This window comes from Canis lupus, chromosome 7 (genome assembly GCF_011100685.1).
Source record: "Canis lupus familiaris isolate Mischka breed German Shepherd chromosome 7, alternate assembly UU_Cfam_GSD_1.0, whole genome shotgun sequence".
NCBI lineage: Eukaryota > Metazoa > Chordata > Mammalia > Carnivora > Canidae > Canis > Canis lupus.
The window spans coordinates 41,091,715-41,112,912 of NC_049228.1; the positions used below are offsets into that span (position 1 = coordinate 41,091,715).

The 21,198-nt window shown below is 61.4% G+C and overlaps 1 protein-coding gene across 2 annotated transcripts; it reads right to left on the minus strand.

Annotated features, from left to right (window-relative positions):
• Positions 1-227: 227 nt before the first annotated feature.
• On the minus strand, positions 228-19,897 carry PEAR1 (platelet endothelial aggregation receptor 1). Of its 2 annotated transcripts, XM_038542972.1 has the most exons (24): positions 19,788-19,897; positions 12,571-12,697; positions 11,000-11,144; positions 10,295-10,399; positions 9,886-9,986; positions 8,918-9,010; positions 8,438-8,681; positions 7,676-7,796; positions 7,356-7,492; positions 7,063-7,275; positions 6,640-6,814; positions 6,444-6,564; positions 5,514-5,677; positions 5,302-5,404; positions 5,022-5,168; positions 4,767-4,892; positions 3,583-3,711; positions 3,360-3,488; positions 2,982-3,194; positions 2,688-2,776; positions 2,447-2,582; positions 2,194-2,268; positions 1,857-2,090; positions 228-1,408 (listed from the first exon to the last, which is right to left on the minus strand). In XM_038542972.1, the coding sequence occupies exons 3-24, from the start codon at positions 11,095-11,097 to the stop codon at positions 1,257-1,259; spliced, it is 3,105 nt and encodes a 1,034-aa protein (XP_038398900.1). In that variant the 5' UTR covers positions 11,098-11,144; positions 12,571-12,697; positions 19,788-19,897; the 3' UTR covers positions 228-1,256. The 2 variants fall into 2 exon arrangements, with proteins under 2 accessions (XP_038398900.1, XP_038398901.1); XM_038542973.1 differs by lacking the exon at positions 10,295-10,399.
• Positions 19,898-21,198: the final 1,301 nt, after the last annotated feature.

The following is a 21,198-nucleotide window of genomic DNA, read 5'->3' on the forward strand; positions in this document are numbered from 1 at the left end:
CTCTCTGCCTGGCCGCCTCCAGCCTCCGCAGCCGGCTGGTTCTGCTCACCTTCTGGTATTCCCAGCACCTGCCCTCCTCCAGGCCTTTGCAACGCTGCGCGTGGACAGGCCACCCCTGGGGAAGACCTGACTTATGCGGTCTATGCGCTCAGAGTGCACAGTCTGCCCGCACCGGAGCACTTACGCAGCACTTTCCACTGGTACTTTCAGATCGCTCAACCACTCAGTCTTTTGCGGAACATTTATTGAGTGCCTACTGTGTGGCAAGGGGAACCAATATTGAGCATAATACATGATTCCTGCCTTCAGAGAACCTACAGTCTGGTGAGGGAGGCAGAGATTAATCAAAAGATCACATAAAGAAACCACCATTCCAGAGAGGGCTAGTACCTGAAGGCCTCCTGCAGGCATCCACGAATGCATTCAGGTGCGACCTGTGCTGTGTAAGAGAAGTGCTTCCATGAGGAGAGAGGTGAAGGACCAACAGCAGTTAACAGGTAAGTGGAAGAGAAGAGGACTGAGTGTGCAAAGTCCCTGTGGTAGGAAGGAGTGTGGCTAGAAGGAGGACCTGGAGCACAGGGTGACTGCAATGGAGTGACAGCGAACACAGTTCAAGGTGAGGCTGAAGAAACAGGCCCGGCCAGCAGAGCCCCTAAAGCCCTTGGCTGTTTTGACTCTAGCGAGAGAGCCATGGGGCGCCCACTCATGAAGACTTTCAGACAGAGGTTGCCTAACCACCTTGTACTCTGAGCAGGCGTTGGAGCAGGTACCAAGTGATGCAGGGAGGCCAGTTAGCTGGGTTTGGGCTGCCTCTCGACTACACACTGAGTGCCCCCAGGACAGGCTGTGTGTCGAGAAGCCCTCTGAAAACACACACACACACACACACACACACACACACACACACACAGCCCCACCTGGGAGTGCACAGAAAAGGAACCCAATATACATTTTTTACATTAATCTGCAATCAGACTTTTCTAGCAACATTCATCCCAGCAGTTTATGTACGAGGGCCCTGGGGCCTTGGGAAACAGCAGGCCCGGACACACAGGAAAGGGAATGTGGGCTTCCCGCGGACCAGGGTCTCCCATCCTGTAACCTAGGAGCCAGGCCCTGACTCCTCAGCATCCACTGCCTCTAGTAAACGTGTCTGTGTTCACGGCCTGCCAGTCCTCTCCCTGCTCCTGGCAGGATGGCAGGCTCTGTCCCCAGCCTTGGGCAGCAAAGAATGGTATGCGTGCCACCCTGACTCCTCAGCGGTCCTGGCGCCGGAGTGGGGGTGACGGGGGATGGCGTACTGGAGGCAAGTCATAGTGTCCAGGGATGTGGCTGTTCTTCGGGGAGTCGTAGTGGCCAGGGGGCAGGCCCGGAGGCAGTGGGGGCTGGGAGACCACAGAGTCTCGGTCTGGGGACAGAGAGGGGATAGGATGGGAGGTGGATCCTCCCTTCTCCTCCCTCCCCCCTCCTCCCCTCTGCTGCCTCTCCTGCCCACAGACAGACAGATGGTGCCTGGATGCAGGCCAATTGTTCATGTCCTCACCCTGACCTGCCCCCCTCACAGGATGAGGACACTGTGCCACCAACCTGTGTCACTGTGTTCCCCTTTTCTGGGTACTGATCCTACAAGTCAGGTCCTGTAGGACCACCATTTCAAATCCTCAGCTCTGTGAGGTAGGAACCACTGCTCCTAGGAACCAGGACTTTGCCTGGTATGAACCCAAGTCTGAGCCCAAAGTTCACGCTCCTGCTGCCACACCATGCCCCCTGCTGGGCTCTCCTCCTCTGACCCTTCCTTCCCCCTCCCTCATCCTGGTTACCTCGAGCCCCTGCCCCAGCAGAGAAGGGAGGCTCACCGTAGGTCAGAGGACTGGGCTGTTCATAGGTGCCACTGTCTCTCTGTGGCTCGGGGTGTCGCCGCCTCTGGCTGTCCCGGAGCTGAGGGGGCTGCCTGGGGGGTGACCCTGATGGTGGGCCTTTCATCTCCACATAGCTGCTCTCCCAGGGGTTCCCTAGGAGGCTGGGCAGGTCCCGGATGGTGGCATAGGGGTTTTCACTGCTCAGGGAAGCCACGCTGGCCCCCAGCTCCTCTTCAGAGACAGGCCATAAAGAGAGAGGAAGGAAGTCAGGCTCTGTGGAGGCCATGGCTCCTCACCCCCAGCTCAGCCCCCTCCCTCGCCCCTGTGCCCATACCTTTGCTGGAGAATAGGCCTGGGCCACCATTGCTACCGTGGTTGTGGCTGTAGCTTCGGTCCAGGCGGCCGCTACCTGAGAAGGAGGAGGAGGAGGAAGCATTGGGTGATCAGACTCTGCTCTTGTTTCCAGGCTCCCACCTCCTCTGGAACTGGAGCCCAGACCCCTTCTTCAGAGATCCACATTCAAGTGGGGCAGGAGGCTGGGCTGCCCTGGCCACCCTCACCAGGGGCCCCGGCCTCCAGGCTCTTACCCCTGTCCAGGGGCCCTGGTGGGGGCTCCCGGCGGTGCTTCCAGTCAGCAGGCAGGGTGGTGTGGTTTTCGTGCCCATGAGCTCCCCCTGGCCGTTCAGGGACTTGAAGGCTGGCGAAGAGCTGACTGCCTGGAACCTAGTGGAAGGGTTGGATAGGGAAAGTAACATGCCAGGATGGAACTTTCCAGAGAACTAGGTCTGTGCCCACCCCTCACAGTGCATCCCCTCCACCAGCACTGACCTTGTTAGGAGGCGGGGGATTCGGGGAACACTGTGACAGGGTGTGATAGCTGGGGTTAGAGTAGTAGTGGCTGTAGCTTGGAGGGACATCTGCATGAAGAGATACAGATGCATGGTGACCTGGCCGGGCAGAACAGGCCTCAGCCCAGGAGAGCTGCTGTCCCAGCAGATCAGCAGTTGGTCTCTCCCAACTTCTCTTCTCCCTCCAAGTCCCCACTTCCCATATCCTCCCTGCCCCCACCCTCCTGGAGCCTATAAGCCAGCCCTTCACGTGTGCCCTGCCGGGCCAGCTCACCTGGCATGACATACTCAGAGCTGTCCAGGCGCCTGCTGCTGTAGGCGACAGCCAGGTGTTGGTGCTCCTTGCCTTTCTGCCAATGGCGGTAGCCAATGAACAGTGCCAGCAGGGCCACCACCAGGGACCCAAGCACTGCGATGCCAATCACCGCCCCCAGCGAGTTATAGGTCACTGGAGAGGTAGGCATCATGGTGAAGGGCTCCTGGCTTCCTAGGAGGATAGGACGGCCACTCAACATGGTGTCTGGGCTCTGCTGGTGAGCATAGGGCGTGTGCAGAGGAGAGGCCCCAGTAGGGAGGCAGGGAAGATGAAGGATCTGGGTCCTGGTTCCCTGGGGACACCGCGGAGGAGGAGGGGGACTAGCAAAGAACTCACCAATCCTGCAGGGGGCACCACTGTATCCCGGGGGACACAGGCAGGCCCCAGTCTCCGGGTGGCACCTCTCTCCAGGACCACACTGGCAGAGCTGGGAGCAGTTGGCACCAAACATCCCGGGAGAGCAGCCTGGGAGAGGGACAAGGAGGCAGGTGGGGTAAGGGGCAGAAACCTGCAGTCTTGGGGCTTGGGTGCAGGGCATGAGTTCCCCTTCCATTGGTACCTTCCAAGCAGAGGTGTCCAGTCCAGCCTGGAGGGCAGGAACAGCTTCCATGTTGAGGGTGGCAGGTCCCCCCATGGCGGCACAGGCAGGGCTGGGCACAGTTGGCTCCCCAGCGGCCTCGAGGGCATGCTGCAGGAGACAAGTGATGGTCTGGAGGGGCAGGGCAAGCCCCTACTGGATGAATCCTCGGCCCCCAGCATCACCGAATCTGCTCAGGGTTGGTCTCTCTGGGACACCAAGGTTTTGAACCACAGCTGCACACCGATGATTCACAGATGCTCATCATGTGCCCAGCTGCCCACTGAAACCTGCACTTGGTTATCTAATGGCCATTTCAAAATCCCATGGCCAGGGCCAGACAACCACTCTTCTATACGACCCTGCGTTGCTTAGCCTTGGATTCTTTTTTTCTCTTTAACACAAGAGGGAAGTAAGCACCCATACTATCTGAGGTATAACCTTGGTATGCCTGACATTAGTGAATCCCCTAATGGTCAATGGAAGCGAATTCTATGGCGACCTCCCCGCCCGCCACCTCCGAGCCCACAGCCAGCCTTTTCTGGGTCACAGCTTCTCATTTCTCCTTTCTAATGCTTGTGGTACTTGGTTTTTGGACTAATCTGTTCCATGATGTTCTTTATATATTTACATGAGGAAGAAGCCACATACAAATATAAATTGAAGGGGTGCCTGGGTGGCTCAGTCGATGAAGCGTCTACCTTCAGCTCAGGTCATGATCCAGGGGTCCTGGGATTGAGCCCCACTTTGGGCTTCCTGCTCAATGGGGAGTCTGCTTCTCCCTCTCCCTCTGCCCCTCCCCCTGCTCATGCTCTGTCTCTCTCAAATAAGTAAATAAAATCTTTAAAATAAATATAAATCAAAAAATGCAGAGGCAAAAAAAGAACATGTCCAAAACCAAGCTTAGGGATCTCCCCATATCCAAATAATGCCCTTCCGAGGCTCCCCTGCAGAAGAGCAGAAGACTTGTCCTCCTGACCTGTTGTTCACTGCTGTACCCCGAGTACTCAGGTGATTATATAATGCTTGTACTGTTTATATAAACTATTGAATCAAAGTGGGCCCAGAGGCTTTTATACCCCAAAGCAGCAGAACAGAAGCCTCTGGTCCTCAGCCTACCTGTCGGCTGCCCACACATGCGCTCTCACACACAAGCCGCCACGTACATTGGGAGCAATTGGTCCCTGTCCAGCCAGGCAGACAGTAGCAGGTCCCATCTGAGGGGTTGCAGGAGGAGTGGTTGGCACACTTGCAGGGCACACAGCGTTTTCCATAGCGGCCAGGCTGACAGGCTGGGGGAAAGAGGCCAGTGGTGACTTGGGGTAGAAGAAACCAAGAGGGGTACCCTCAGGGGGCTTCTGGCATCTGAAGTTGAACTGCACCCTCCTGCTGGCAAGTGGAGGAAGGAGAGGGAGCCTCACATCTCTGGCAGGAGGGGCCTCGGAATCCAGGGGTGCACACACAATTGCCATTTTCGGGGATGCAGGTGCCCCCATTCTTGCAGGTACAGGTGTTACTACAGTTGGCTCCCCAGAAGCCCTCGGGACAGGGCAGGTGACAGCGGGTACCTGTGGGAGAGAAGGGGAGAATGAGCCTGGCCAGGCCTCCCCACTTCCACAGGGGCTCTTCTGGATACATTTCCTGTAGGATATATCCCCCAATTCTGCTGCGGGACTGGGGCCAGGACCCCTCAATTCTCACCTGTCCAGCCAGCCTGGCACTGGCAGTGTCCATGAACAGGGTCGCAGCCATCAGAGTGGTCACAATCACAGCGACTGGCACAGCCTTCTCCAAACTGCCCCTTCTAGGAGAGCGAGTAGAGGGCAGGGCAGGCCAGTCAGTCAGCTGGGGCTGGGGTAGGGGGTGGCTATGACCTGCCCTCCCCTAGGCAGACCAGGCTGTTGAGCACTTACCGGGCAGGGGAGCTGGCAGTGGGTCCCATGCCACCCAGGGGTGCAGGTACAGGCTCCAGTTTGGGGGCTGCAGGCTGCCTCGTGGGCACACTGGCAGCTGGCATTGCAACCGAAGCCCCAGGTTCCAGGCGAGCAGGGCACAGAGCAGTTACCACGCTGCCAACCTGGAAGAGGGGCCCTGCAGGTAGGCATGGGGATCCAGCCCGGACCCTGAACAAGCACACATACGGGGCATCGGCTGTGTGGGGCTCTGTGCTAGGAGCTGGGAGTGGAAGTGGAAGTGCAAGTGGGAAGTGGAAGTGGGAAGTGGAAGTTCAGGGCCCAGGCAGGAGGCAAGCATGTGCACCGGTTGAAGCTGCGAAGACGCTAGGTGGCTGCCCGTGGTGCATCACCCCCTTCTGCGGCCTGCCTCTCCTGCAGAATGGGGAGGCTTGGCAGAAAATCCAAATGCTTAGAGCAAATCCCAAGCCTGGTAACTAAATGAGTTAACGCAGATCACGTGTAAGACTACGGGGAGGTGTGGGGACTGGAGGTTGGTTAAATATCACAGAGAGCCAGCCAAGTACCACAAATCCGCGTCAGAACCCAGCCTCCAGGTGGCCAGCGGGCCCGGGGCGGATCTCAGAAGCCCTTCCCGGCCCTGCCCTTGTATGGTTCTAGATGACAGAGGGTGAGGCATGCTCGCCCGAAAGGGGGCTTCTGACTGGGCCTTTAAGCACCAGGAGGATTTTTGTGGTTGAAGAAAAGCAAAGTGGATATTCCAGGAAGGAAGTAGCCTGGCTACTTTCCCACCGTCCAGCTGCTGCCCGGGGCTCCACCCTCACCCTGCAGCCTCTCCCCTGCCCCGGGCCCGCCCCTGCCCTTGGGCCCTCCTTCGTCCCCGTGGCCCAGCCCCCAAGCCGCCCCTCCCCGGAGGCCCCGCCCCATTACCCTCCTTGCAGACGCAGGCGCCGTCTATGGGCGAGCAGGCGATGGCGTTGTCGCAGGAGCAACGCGCGGAGCAGCCCACTCCGTAGGTGTCGGGGGGGCAGAGGCTGGCGCAGTGCGGGCCCTGAAGGCGCGGGAGGGGGCCGTGAGGGGGCGGCCCGGCCCCTCCGCCCGCCCCCGGGCCATCGCCGGGCCTCACCGTGTAGCCGGGCGCACACCGGCACAGGCCGCTGTCGGGCTGACACACGCCGCCGTGCAGGCAGAGGCAGTGCTCCTGGCAGCCGGGCCCGTGCGTGTCCTGCGGGCAGCTCTCGTTGCAGTACAGGCCAGCCCAGCCCGGCAGGCACGAGCACTCTCCGCTCATCGGGTGGCAGCTGTGGCGGGAGCGGGCGCCGTCGGACCGGGTCGGCGCGCGCCTGCCCGGCCTCCCCGGGGTCCCCCGCCCCTCGGGCCCTCGGCGCGGCGGACGCGGGACTCCACCGAACCGGGGACGGGGGCCGTCCTGAGCGCGCCCCCGCACCCGTGCCCGAGGCCCCTCCCGCCCCCGGGCCAGCGTCCGCGGCTTCAGCACCCGTGGCGGCTCCCACTGGCCTCCGACCCTCGACCCTCGGGCGCGGCCCACCTGAGGCTGTGCTCCGGGTCGCAGGTGCAGGGCTCCTGGCAGCTGAGGCCGTAGAGGCCGTCGGGGCAGAGGCGCTCGGCGCAGCGGTGCCCGGTGAAGCCGTGCTCGCACAGGCACGCGCCGTTGGCGGGGAAGCAGCGAGCGCCCAGGGCGCAGTCGCACGTCTCGGCGCAGTCCTGGCCGAAGCGGCCCACGGGGCACTCCTCCTGGCACCTGGGCGCCCGCTGAGTGAGCCTGGCGGCGCCCACACCACACCCACCCGCCGCCGCTCCCGCGACCGCAAAGCCACTCACCGATCCCCCGTGTAGCCTGGAGTGCAGCGACACTGCCCGGTGAACCGGTCGCAGAGGCCACCGTTGTGACAGCGGCACTCCTGGGAGCAGTTGGGTCCGTGGAAGCCCTCCGGACAGGGCAGGGAACAGATGGTGCCCTGGAGACGTGGAAAATGCACAGAGCCCCAGGCGCCCCGACCCTCCCAACAGGAAGGGGACCCCCTGACTCCCCCGGACCTCAAACCCCAAACCTCTGCGGGTCAGGGATCCCATCCCCTTCACACAGCCTCCTCCCAGCCCTGCTGAGAACCACCCCATACCCGCAGGCCCAGCCTTCTCACCATCCAGCCAGGGGGGCAGCTGCAGGAGCCCTGAGAGGCCTGGAAGACACCCCCGTTGTGGCAGGGATAGGTGCTGGGGCAGGAGAATCCACGGGTGTCCCGAAGACAGGCCACCTCACAGCTGCTGGGCAAAGCAGCCGAGGTCAGCATGTGCCACAGCAATACCTGCTTCCCCTTTGCCTCCAAGGGCTGCCACCTGCCCGCTTTTCTGGGAGCTAATCCAGAGGCCTCAGAGCTCAGTGAGGCATCCAGCCTTCCGGTCCCCTCCCCCTTCCCTGTTGGGGACCACAGGAGTCAGAAAGCTAAAGGTTTCTGGGACCAGAAATGGTGCAGAACAGCCAGCAGCACCAAATGGGGTAGGGCACCCCTGCTCCTGTCACCTCTGGGGGAATGCTTCTGCCGGCCATAGCCTTTCTGTCCCAGAGGAGCCCCTCAGGATCTCTACCTAGTGCCTCTCCCTCACACCGCCCACGCCTCCTTGCAACCGGCTTCTGTGGGACCCTGTCTCAGCCCCACTTGGCGACACATGTTCACACACATGCACGCTCAGGCCATCTTCATAGCGAGCCTTCTAGGTGGAGGACACTGTTGCCCTCTTACACATGGGAAGCAAGCACGTGAACAGTCAATGATTTGTTCAAGGTCCCTCAACTAGCTAGTGGCAGAGTTGGGATGAGGACCTTGGCCTCTCCATTCTGTCCCGTTTGGGACCCAGTCTGAGTCCCCTCATATCCCCATGTATCCCTGCGACCCATTGTGCACCTGGGTCCAGTTCTCTCCAGGGGGCAGAAGCAGGCTCCAGTCTGGGGGTCACAGGGTGCTCCATGGCACTGGCAGCGCAACTGGCAGGCAGGGCCATACTGGCCGGGGTGGCAGGGCTGGAGGCAGTGTGGGGGTTGTAGGCCAGAAGGGCAGAGACACGCTCCACTCTTGGGGTCACAGGAGCTGCTGTTGCCGCAGTGGCAGGGCTTGTCACACTGTGGCCCCCACATTCCTGGGGCACATGCTGTGGGATGAAGGTAGAAGGATGTCACCAGGGGCTTGCCCCCTCCCCAGCGTCCACTCAGTCCCTGCTCTGTCTCCCAGCTGGCCCCCTAACCCATGCCCTGTACCACACCCCCAGAAGAGGCAGCTAGCTACCATGGAGCTCTTGGGGTACCTGTCCTAGGGGACCAAGCACCTGTGAGCAGTGGGGAGGGTGCTGCCCAGGGTCCTCTGTCCCTGCTATCACCAGGCACTCACCACTGGAACAGTCGTCACCCCGCCAGCCCTGCGCACACTGGCACCGATTGGGCGCCACACAGCGGCCATGAACGCACTCCTGGGCGCAAAGTGCTGGGGCAGAGATGGAGCGAGTGAGAAGCGCTTTCCCTGCTCCCAACCCCCTCTCCTCCCTGGAAGCTCGACCCCACCCTCCTCTGCATGGGGCCTGGTAATCACCCCCCCAGCACTTCTTTTTTTCTTTTTTTTTTTTTTTTTTAAGATTTTATTTATTTGACAGAGACAGCAAGGGTAGTAAGAGAAGGAGAAGCAGACTCCCCACTGAGCAGGGAACCCAATGGGGGACTAGATCCCAGGACCCCGAGATCATGACCCAAGCTGAAAGCAGACGCTTCACCAACTGAGCCCCCACACACACCAGTAGCACCTCTGCCTCTAAGAGGTGCCACAGAACAGCGAGGGCCCACATCTCAGGCCAGAAGTGGACCAGAGCTCAGAACTGCAGGCTCCCCAGGCACACTCTGTGACATTCTCCAAGCATCTTGTTAAGGAAATGGAGAGGGGACACTCAGGTAGGGACCAGACATGGCTGCTGTGCAGAGCAGGGTGGGCAGAGGGGGCAGGTGGGCAGGGGTCTCTACAGGACTGAGGGAAGGGGAGAGGGCCCAAGCAGATTCCGGTCGGGGGGGGGGGGATTCGGGGTGGGCTGGAGAGCCTGGGCAGTGACAAGTCAAAGACAGCAGCAGAGAGACAGGGCCAGGAAGAGACAAAGATGGGCCCAGACCCATGGTGACAGAGAGACACAGGCAGCCCAGAGACAGGCGGACATGCAGAGACAGAGACTGCACAGTGGAGAGCCAGGCAGAGAGGGCAGCTGCTGTCCTAGGGGGACAAACCCAGAGGGGACGGGGAAGAACTGGGAAGGGTGGGCCAGGGCCCCACACCCCACGGCCCCAGCTACCACCACCCTGCCCCCACCCAGGACTCACGGACACAGGTGCCCCTGCTCTCATAGAAGCCCTGGCAGCACTGCAGGCGCTTCCGGTGGTCTGTCTTCACCACCTGGCGGTACACTGTCCGGTAGACAACTCTAGGGGAGACCCCAATGGTGGCCCTCAGTGCCCCCGCTGAGGCCAGGCCATCCACCCCATCACAGTGTGGCACTGGGGAAGGCCCAGGGGAGCACAGGAGCGCTCCCTCATTGCCCCCTCCCTGACCACACGCACACACACAGGCATGCAATACCCCACGCATGCACACACCCCACATGAGCTCCCCAAACCACCCCTTGAGTGCTTTGAAGCCAGAAGTGTCCTCTGCACTCCAGAGTCTTAAGAAGAGATGAGGGTGTGCAGGGCCAGGGCCAGGGCCAGCTGAAGGGAACGGACGTGCACTCACGTGGGCTGGGGGCAGGTGTGAGGGCTCTCCCAGGGCCGGTCACAGGGCTCCGAGGGGAGCTGGCTGAAGGGGCGGGTGTGGGACTCCTTGGTGGTGGTGGTGAAGCTGCAGGACGGGATGGGGTAAGGGGCCAGTGTAGGGGGCTGACACAGGGGCACTCAGGAAGCAGGGGTATGAGGGCTGGACCATGGTGGGGCATGCTGCCCCTAGATTTGGGGTTGCCCTAAGCCTAGGGTGAACCCTGATCCTGGCCCCCTCCTTCTGGAGGGGGTCCTCCCAGATTGGAATGTTCCAGGGACACCACTATCATTGCCCCCTCCTCACCCTATAGGACCAGAGCCTTTCATCTTGCCCTCCTCCTCATCCCTACATGGGAGATTGAGCTAGAACTGATTTCTGGGCCCAGCTGATGGAGAAGGGTCGACCCCCCGCCCCCCGCCTCCCACCAGGCCTCATTCCCCCAACTCTGTCCTCTCTGCCCCCCTGGACCAGCCCCCTTGCTTGCTCCACAGTGAATGGCTCCCACCCTGTGCTCTGTCCTACAGCCAGCTTCCCACAGGGACAGGGGACGGGGACAGGAAAGGACAGGGTCAGAGGCAGCCTATGAGGGGGGCAGAGAGCGCAGAGGAGGGGAGGCAGAAGTAGGAGGGAAGAGGAGACCCAGTAGGCCACAGGGGAGCTGGGGAAGCAGCGAGGGCCCCTCACCTTTCCCAGAAGCTGCAGGTGTTGGGGTCACTGGGGTTGAGGGTACCAGCCAGCCCCAGGCCCAGGGCCAGGAGGAGGGAGCGCAGAGGTGGTGGCATCGCGGAGGCCGGGCGCCGGGCGGGCTACAGGTACTACAGCTACAAGCCTGGGGGGACCAGCAAGAGGTGTGCAGAAGACCCAAGGCTGCCTGGCCCCATGCCCCGTGGGCTCTGCTCCCTCAGGTCCTGTTCCTGACCAGGTGGCTGTTCCCTCCACCTGGCCATCCTCCCTCCATTCTTCACCTGACTCCTCACCCCTGAAAGTCTCCCTCAAGTGATGCCCCTCCTCTGCAGACTGCCCCCCATCCCTCCGGCACCCTTCGCTCACACCCAGCCCAGTGCCTCTGGAGGCAGGGCTCCTGCCCTGTACCTCTGAGCCCCAGGGCGCAGCCCAGCCCCTCCCCCGGCACTCTGCCACTGGTATACCCAGGTACCAAACTGCAGCGGGTGGGGATGTCGTGAGGGAAGCCCACTGGGGCTCAGCTGGAGTGAGAATTCGCACTCTCAGCAGTCCATAATGGAACCCCACTGCAGGGGGAGCTTCCTGTCACTGCAGGCATGCAGGCGGGGCCAAACCCACTCTGAAGCAGCTGGGAGCCCATGGCAAAGATGGGTGGGAGGAGGGCTGGTCCAGACAACCTTGAAGGGGTGCCTCCTAGCCCCGGTGGGGAGGAGGGGTTTGCTGGTGGTACTGTAGCTCAGCGGGCTCCCAGGAGCCAACTGTGCCCACCTCTTCCAAAGTCCCCAGCCAGAGAGGACGCACTAGCAGCCTGAAATCAGGCTGGGGGTGATTTACACCAGGGACACAGACACACCAGGGGCAAGCCCCCCTCCCCACCTGGCCAGAGGCAGTGGCACTTGCCAGAACACCATGGTCCCCAAGTCCCAGGGCTATCTCCTGCCTGAGGAGGTCCCCAACCCTGCCTCAGATTTAAGATCCCCCCTCCTGCACCTCCCCCACCCCCCAGACCATCTGGAAGCCACTCCCCTCCCCACGGCCTCCACCCGGCCTCCTACCGGCCTTGCCTGCCCACGCAATGGGTGGGGAGCCCACCGGGAGGGCAGGCAGCGGGTCAGGACCTCAGCTGGGTCTGCTCTGCTCCTGAGCTGGGGAGGGGCTGAGCTCCTTGAGCACCCACCCCCGCAGCTCACATTCTGTGTTCAGAGCTCCCTGCTCCCTGCCTCCCTGAGGCGCCCACATCTGCTAGTGATTTTCCCTAAGAAGAGAAAGAGGTCGTGGTTGCTGGCCCCCCTGTCCCCCTGAGAATCTCTGGAATGCGTGCTGCCTGGCCCCACCCTCTGCCCCCCACCCACACACTTCCAGGGTCCCCGCAGCCACCCCTCTACCCACCCTCCAGGTCCAAGTGAGAGAGATGCCTGATGTGACCTGTATCACCCTCCACTGCCTCCCACCACCTCCCGCTGCTGTCGCCCCCGGCTTCCCACCCTGCAGTCCCCTGGCCGGTGGCCCCGTTACTGCAGGCCCAGGGCACAGGTCCCCCTCTAGCCTCCATCACTCCTCAGGTAACTCACCAGGCCTCTGCGGCTTCCTGCAGCCTGAGCCACTCAGATGAGCTGGGGGCAGGGCAGCTCGGCCAGACCCCAGGGCCTGGGGGGCCAGACAGTGTCCTGGGGGATCCCAGTGCTCAGGATATGGAGCCTGAAAACAGGAAATAGAGGCTGGCTAGAATGAACATACGTGGGGGAGGGCAGCAAGGAGTGGGGTCGTGGGACACCATGTCCTCAGAAGGTGGGATGCCAGTGGCAGGGCCAGAAGCCTCCCTCCAGGAGCTGCCTCCTGAGCTGAGCACCCTGGCCCCCTCTGCAGGGCTGAGGGGGAGGTTCAACCTGTCTCAGAGAGCCAGGCCACAGTCACCAGCATCCTTCAGACAGTCCCCAGTCTGTTCCAGGGCACCACCCCACAGCAACCTTTGCATCCCCCCATTCCCCTCCTGAACAGACTTGGCTCCTCCTCCCACCATCCCCAAACTATCCCTTCCACCCCTGCCCTGCATGGCCACCTTTGCAGGTCCAGGGCCCACCTCCATGGTCCCCCCATGTGGGCTCCCAGGTGACCTCCTCCCTGCAGGGCCACCCCTGACTGGGCCCCTGCAGGATCCTGAGCCTTCACACACTTCCCGTCTCTACCCTGTCCTCTGCCCAGCCCCCAACTGTCCTCAGACTGTGCCTTAGTCTGAATGGATCCAGATCACCCCCTCGTGCCCCCCTCTCCGGGACCTGTGTCCCCAGAGCGTGAGGCTGTGGTGGGACACACACCCCGTGGCAGGTAGAACCTGGGGCAGGGTGAAGGGCAGCAGAGAGCAGGTGGCCACCCTTCACATGGCCCCTCCAGCCAGTCACTGCCTCCTAGGCCAACGTCTAGGGGAAACGGTTCACCTGGGGGCTTCAGGAGGTGGGCAGGGGAGTATGAGGAGGGCTTGACCACCCCCCCATCTCAGGGCTGACCCTGGTGATCAGTTGGCTGGCAGGAGGGGTGGGGAGATCATATTCTCCCAAAGGGAATGCATGGGGTTCCCAGCGGATCTGTGAGACCATTCAGGGGTAGGGGGTCCGCAGGGAGGGGAGAGGTGAAGGTGAATCCCAGCAGGGCCTGACTGACCCCAGCCCCTGAGGAGGGAGGAACCCAGACCAGATCCAAGCCGGAGCCCCACCCCCACCGCCTTGTTTCCATCTGAGACTCCCTGAGGGGCTGGGGAATCTGAGGTCCTAGACATCCTTTCCTGATACCCCAAGGTCCCCAGCATTGGGGCATCCCTGCTTAAACATACCCCTCAATGGCTTGAATCAGACAGCTCTGGCTCCCCAACCTAGTCCTGCCCCAGGGGTACACAACGCACTCAGCGGGGGGGGCGCCCCATCCCCCTCACCATAGACTCCTGCCTGTCACCTTCCCATCCGAGAATGTCCCATAGCCCCTGGCATCATTTACTGTGTGCAGAAAGGGGGGGAGCCCCACAATGTATACGGGTCTCTGGGAGCTGACCTCCATCCACTGTGGCCAGCAGCACTGTTTTACAGGTGAGGATGCTGGCAGCAGTGGGTCCCGGCCCCAGGGCCACCCAGCCCACAGGAACCCAAACCCGCTGGCACATGCTCCCAGTGGTTCTCGGCAGCCCAGCCCGGGCGGGGAATCCCAGGGGCTTTGCATCTCTTTGTAACAGTGTCAGTTAAGCAGGGGGAGAGCCTGCCTACCGTTAGTGGGGGCGGACAGGGGGAGGGGAGGGGAGGGGGGCTGCCAAGAAAACACATCAGAGGCGTGGGAACTGGGATGTGTCTGCAGTCGGGAATGAGTCGAGCTTTCTCCTCCACCTCAAGATGCAAGGCAGCTGGCCCCTGGCCAGGCCCTGAGCCCCCAGAGCCCCCAGGGCCGGAGTGCGGAGTGCGCGGCCTCCAGGCCCACCCACAGCCTGGCCCCAGCTCTTCTTCGATTCCCTCCAGCGGGGAGTCCTGTCCTCTTGTGCCCTAGCCTCTTAGGAGGAGGAAAATGAATCTGCGGAATGGGGTAGAGTTCCTGGTGGACAGGAGGCAGAGTCGAGGGCCTCCCCACCAGGTCCCCTCTGTAACTTTTCCCTGGGGGGGCAGTGACTCACAGCTCTGAGTCCCCTCCTCTGTAAAAGGGGTTGATCAGTAGCACTTCTCTCTGTGGGACTGTCTGTCCCTGCAGATCAATACAGGAGTTAATACAGATGAAGGTGCTCAATTAATATCCACTGTGTTCAGGATGGGCCTCCCTGCCTCCTGCACCCCATCCCCATCCCACTGCCCTTGGCACTGTCATACCCTTTGGGTATTAATTCCAAGAAAAGCTGTTTCTTGTTTTTTTCTGAAGAACCCCCAGGATGATCCGGGAATGGGGCCTTAGCTGCTGACACAGAGAAGGGAAGTGGGAGTGGGAGGGGGCCAGACCCCCCACAAAACCTGATCCCTCAGAACAATGGGCTGCCGGCCAGGTACATCCTTAAGCCAAAGGCAGTTGCTGAGACAGGACGCCTATGTTCTCCTTCCCCCTGCAGCCCCCAGCCTGAGCACCAACCCCTGGTGCCACTGCCCCCACCCTTCATCTCTATCTCTGTCCCCCTCCCATCTTGGAGTCCCTAGGTTCCAGGACTTCTAGGTTGTCACTCAAAGCTGTGTGATCTCAGGCATGTCAGTTAGCCCTGTGAGCCTCCATTCCCTTGCCTGTAAAATGGGAGTGTGACCGCCACGTCTCCTGGGGTACAGGGAGGGTTGGACCGCTACTGCCAGTGACCTCAGGCGGAAGCTGCCCGGTGGGGCTGCGCTGCTACACAAAGGAATCCCCTAAATTCTAGACTCTCTGCCTCTTTTTGTTTTTGTTTTGTGCTTCATCAAAAATGTTCTGCCCTCACAGTGCCCAGGGGGCTCAGCCAGTAGATCAGCTCAGGTCATGATCTCACAGTCAGGGATCGAGCCCCACGTCAGGCTCATGCTCAGTGTGGAGTTGGCTTTGGATTCTCTGTCCCTCTTCCTCTGCCCCTTTTCTCTCTCTAATAAATAAAATCTTTAAGAAAACAAACAAGCCCTCTCTGCTTCTGCCTTTTTGCCTTTCTCCATCAATTTCTGCCTCTCTCTCCTTTCCTAAGTCAAGGCTTCCAGGCATAGTAGGGCTGTGTAGTACGTTCACTGCACTAGGGCATGCACCCTTGGGTGTGCAGCGGAAACCACGGGTGCCTTGCCCTGTATCTATCTCCCTTATCTCTCTGTTGCTTTCCTGTCTCTGTGTCTGTTTCTCCGTGCCCTTTCCAAACCCATCTTTGCTACGGAGACAGGATCACTTAGTCCCCCCAATTCAGCCGGTAGACCTCAGTCTGCAGGCCCCTCCCTGCCTCTGCACAAAGGGACGCATCCTGCCCCAGTGCACCAGCAGCCAGGCCACTTTGTGCCTCCCGCCACTCGTGTGCATGTGTCCATGTCACACATGGCCCCTCCTGCCTCCAGCCAGGCCGCCAGGCCTCCGGCACGCCAGGCATGTCGGCCGGATGGAGAGACAGGAAGCCTGTGTGCTCACTAGAGGCTGGGCGGGAAGGGGGCAGGGGTGAGGGGCTGGCCCTGTGTTCTCTGTGGCTCAGGAAACAGGAGCTAGAGGGTCCTCAGCCCGACTTGTTTACTCATCAGGAAATAGGGAAACTGTGGGGATTCTGATTCACTCAACATCCATCGCATGCCTACTAGAGGCTGGCGCCAGGTGCCGCTCCCAGCCCTGCCACTGCCTGCGGGTGCCGGCCACCGCTGTCCTCACCAAGGGAGGACTATGGAAGCGCTGGGGAGCACGATGTGCTCAGGGCCAAGGGGTCGTCAGCAGCTGCAGCAGGATCAGAACCGATTTCAAAGAACGAAGCACTGGGCAGAGAAGCCCCAGATGACACAGGCTGGGGAGTTACTCCGTCCAGCCTGCCCCCACACCGCCACCCTCTGACGCCCTCTGTGGCTCCCCACACCACGGAAAGGGCACACAGGAGCCAGGCCCGCCAGGTGTCCACCCTCCAACCACCTCCGGGATTCAGCATACTTCCCCCATTCCTCCCGGCCTAAGGGCATGGGCCAGTCATGTCCCCCACTCCAGGCTGGCTCAAAACTGCACACAGACCAACACCTCCCTGGACCCCAGCCAAAGGCTTGGCACACATGTCCCTCCTCTGGAGGGCATGTGGGACTGACCCAGGCCAGTCCAGGGGTCCCTAGCCCGGAAACCTTCAAGCCTGATGGCTGGATCTGGGGTCGGTGTTGGGACTGCAGGTTTGTGCCCTGCCTTCCACGCAGGCTGCAGGACCCTCCATCTCCTTCCTCTCCCAGGGCCTTCCCTCCGCCCCCACACACCTTGGCCATGACACTTTTGATTAAGGATTGTCTCCCCCACTGGAATAGAGCTCTGTGGGGTTTGTGCACTCTCCTGCCTTTCTCACCACTGTCCCCAGCACCGGCCAGCTCCAGAAAACACACTGAGCAGCCAGGCAGGCAGCCAGATGAATACTGAAGCCCCTGCTGACTCTCGCCAGCCTTGAAGTTACTTTGTGGGGCACACCGTGGGTGAGGGAGAGGCATCTGGTGCCCATGGCTTCACCTCAGTTCCTCGGTCAGCAGAACTGGGCCGTCATTCCAGGGCCCTGAAGGTCATAGAGCCTCCACCCTCATGGCGGGAGTTCCAAGTTCCTAAGGGATGAGTGCACCATGGTGCAAGGCCCTGAGTCACCTGGGGAAGAGGAGGTGTGCCCACACGCCTGAGCTGTTACCCTGTGCCATGGGCCTTGGGCCCTGGGGTAGCCCCACACTTCCCCCCTCCCTGAAATCAGAGGGACTGGGTTCCTGATGCGCCTTGTGAGGGTGGGGTAGGAGGCCGAGGCAGGGGAGGGGACCCTGAAGGCCCCGTGTCAGAGCCCCCCACCTGCGGGTCTCTCTGGAGATCTCTGTCTTGACACATGTGAGTGCTGTGATAGCTATCACCACCCCCTATTGAATGTGTGCTGTGGGCTAGTTGATTTCTAGTCATTCTCTCAGCAATCCTGAAAAGTGGGTGCCATTATGCTTCCCATTTTGTAGATAAAGATATCCCAGAGGAGTTAGGTAATTTGCCTCAGGCCACACAGCCGAGTGAGGGCAGAGCAGGGATTGGCACCAGGGCTACCAAACCCTAAAGTCCATGCTGCCCCTTTGCACCCTCCTTTCCCTCTGCCTCCCCTCTGGTCTTCAGACTGGATTCTCTTTTCTCTCCACCCCTTTCTTTTCTTTCTTTAGGTCTCTGCTCTGTTTTCCTAAGTCTGCCCTTTCTTCCCTCTGGCTCTTGTTTGCCATGTCACTCCATCTCTGTTCCCCTATTTTTGTCTCTATTTTCAGCTTTGTCTCTCCTTTCTTGTCTCCCCTTCCTCCTGCTGGCCTCTCCCTGCCCAATTATATGCCAGGTTTGGTATCAACATCCTCCTTAAGCTAGCTGGTGGAGCTGGGATGGCTGGGATGGCCAGGCTGGGGTGGTGGAGCTGGGATGAGGGGGCTGGGATGGTGGGGCTGAGATGTTGGGGTTGGGGTTGGGGACGGGGCTGGGATGAGGGGGCTGGGGACAGGGCTGAGATGGTGGGGCTGGGAGGAGGGGGCTGGGATGTTGGGGCTGGGGATGGGGCCGGGGCTGGGATGGTGGGGTTGGGATGACGGGGCTGGGATGACAGGACTGGGATGCTGGGGCTGGGATGAGGGGGCTGGGGATGGGGCCGGGGCTGGGATGAGGGGCCTGGGATGCTGGGGGCTGGGATGCTGGGGGCTGGGATGCTGGGGGCTGGGATGCTGGGGCTGGGGCTGGGATGGCGGGGCTGGGTTGGTGGGGCTGGGATGAATCCAGGGAGGCTGTTTCTCAGTGTTTCCCAGGCCACTCTAAAGAGTCTGGGGAGCACAGCGTGGAGGCCCTGCCTGACTCTTGCACCCTCCTCAGCAGCTGCGGGGGGGGGGGGGGCAGGCAGACAGCAGCCCAGTGACCTCTATCTCTGCCTGGAGAGCCCATTTCCTCTTCTGGGAAAGTCTGATAGGGGATGGAATAGGGGGAATGAAGAAGCAGATGCCAACCCTTGGTTTCACCTCCCAGTGAAGACAGGGGGCCAGAGAGGCAAGCCTGGCCTCCACCCAGCTCCTCTGTGCTGGGAAGGGAGCCCCAACTACAGTGGTGAGTGTGCTGGGATGACTTTGGAGGACTTTGGGAGTGAGAGAGGAGCAGCTAGGGACAGAGGAAGGAGACAGGAGAGCTGCCCCCACACTTGGCTCATGTGGGCACACACACAGATATTAGAGCATGGATTGGGGTGGAGTTCTGAGAATAGCCCCTTGCCTGCACCAGCCCCCCGCTGAGGCCCAGCTGAGGCCAGGGGTGAGAGCTGACCCCTTGCCCAGTCCTGCCTGGAGCAGAGGTCCGGCTCAGCCCGAGCCTGGGAACCTCGGGCCAGCACAAGCTGTTCTCCTCCCTGGGGACTGGGGTCACAGCCCAGCCCTGGGAGAGGCCACTTGTAAAGGTCAAAACAGGAGAGTGAGAACCCAGTACTGAAGACAGGCAATAGGGTGGGGCTGGGGGTGGGCTGGTGGGGCCCCGCTCTAGGGGGTGACCACCCCCCAGCCTCACCCCAGCCTTGCCACCTCAAATGATCTGCCCAGCCCAAGGCTTTCTGAGGCTACAGATACAGGAGACCATTGGCCAATTTCCTGTGCCCTAAACTGGTCAAGCGATGAGCGCCAGGGCGCTGCACACCTGGGTCCTTCCCTAACCCTCCTGCCTGTCTGGGAGCCCGGGGCACTAACAAAGCCCTGACCAGGCGCTGTGCTAACCAGGAGGTGAGTTTTGTCCATCTGTGCCTCCAACAGTCCATGGGTAGGCACCGTGTTCTGAGTCCTCGCCTAGAAAGAGTGGGGGAGGCACAGGGGACGATGGCCAGGATGGCGCACAGCGGAGATTGGCACTCAAGCGGCCTTGATTCCCGGGTGGGTGCTCCAAAGGCTCCCCTCAGCCCAGGAAAAGGACACGGTGCCCCACTCTCCCGCCAGCATCCCCCCTCCCCCGGGAGTCACGCTGGGGCGCAGCCCCCCGCCCCCCAAGGCACTCCGGGGGCTCGGGAAGAGGCCTCAGGGCATGCCACTTGCGTGCGGTCCGCGGTGGGGGGACACAGGTGCCCCCTGCCCTCCGCTGCCCCCACCCTCACGCAGAACTCGCGCCGCGGCCCTCCCCGGGGCAGGTCACTCACCTGCCTCTCACTCGGGCTGTCGTCGGCCTGGGGTGGGGAGCGCCGGCGCCCGCCAGGGAGGGGACGGAGGGGCGGCTGGACGGCGGGGAGGCGGGGCCCGCGGCCCGCGGGGCGGGGCGGGGCAGGAAGGGGGCGGGTCCCTGGGCCCCCGCGGGGCAGGAAGTGTGGAGGGGGCGCCGGGGGAGACCCGGCCGGAGGGGAGCGGGGGAGGAGGCCGGGGGTGCTCTGGGCGCCCGGGAGGGAGACGCTGGAGATGCTGGGGAAGGGGGCCGCCGGGGGCGGGAGGCGTTGGAGGGGGGGCGCCGGGGTCCGGAGGGAGCGCTGTTGGGTGGCAGCCTGGCCGGGAGCGGAGCGGAGAGGGTGGGAAGGGGTCCCCGACCCGGGACCCCCTCGGCTCCCCAGCAGCTGCAGCTTCCGGGCTTGCTCCGCCTCCCGCGCCTCAGCCTTCCAGTCTGCAAAGTGGGGCTGTGCCAGGGGCCAAAGAGCCCGTAGGCGGCGGCACCTTCCCCGGGCGGCCCGGCGACCGCGGGACCGAGGCAGGCCGCTGCCCAGTGTCCCCGGCTCCGCGCCCGCCAGAGGAGCCGGGCCCCGCCGCGACCCTGCGCCGACCCGCCTGCTCCGGGCGCCACCTGCCGGCCGTGGCGCGCACCCGCACCCCCCCCCCACCACCACCACCCCCGGGGCTTGGGACCAAAGTCTGGGCGGACCGACCATTATTGTGACAAGTACCATCTGCCTCCATCCTCGCTAGCCCTTCGGGCGGACTGCGTCACCGGACCCTTAACTCGAGATCGGGTTCACTTACGGGACGAGACGGCTGTGCTGCGCGGCTGGGATGCCACTAAAGCGGCCTCGCAGAATTCTGTGCTTCCCCCTTCCCCGGACTTGCACCACTGGCCACAGCAAAAGCCACACTAGTTCAGAAGGAGCAGGGCAGGAACACCCCCTCCTTGAAGATTTTTAAAAATCAACTTTATTGAGGTATGACTGACGACATACAATGAAAAACGTACCCCCTTAAAAGTGTACAGTTTGATGACACTTCTTAAGATTTTTAAAAATTACGGCAAAATCTGCATAACAGAAGTTACCATATTAACCATTTTAAAGCGTACAGTCGGTGGCATAAATACATCCATGTGGGGCACCACCATCCTTCTCCATAACGTTTTCATCATCCAAACCCAGTCTCCATTCAACACTCCCCATGCCTCCTTCCCCCGGCCCTGCGTTATTTCTATCCTACTTTCTGTGTCTATGGGTTCCACTACTCTGGGTAGGTGGCCTAAGTGGAATCACACAATATTTGTCCTTTGTGTCTGACTTATTCATTTGGTTTGATGTCTTACTTCAATGAATTTTGACAAATGTGCTACCCTGTGTAACCATCCCTTCCATCAAAATAGCTTTT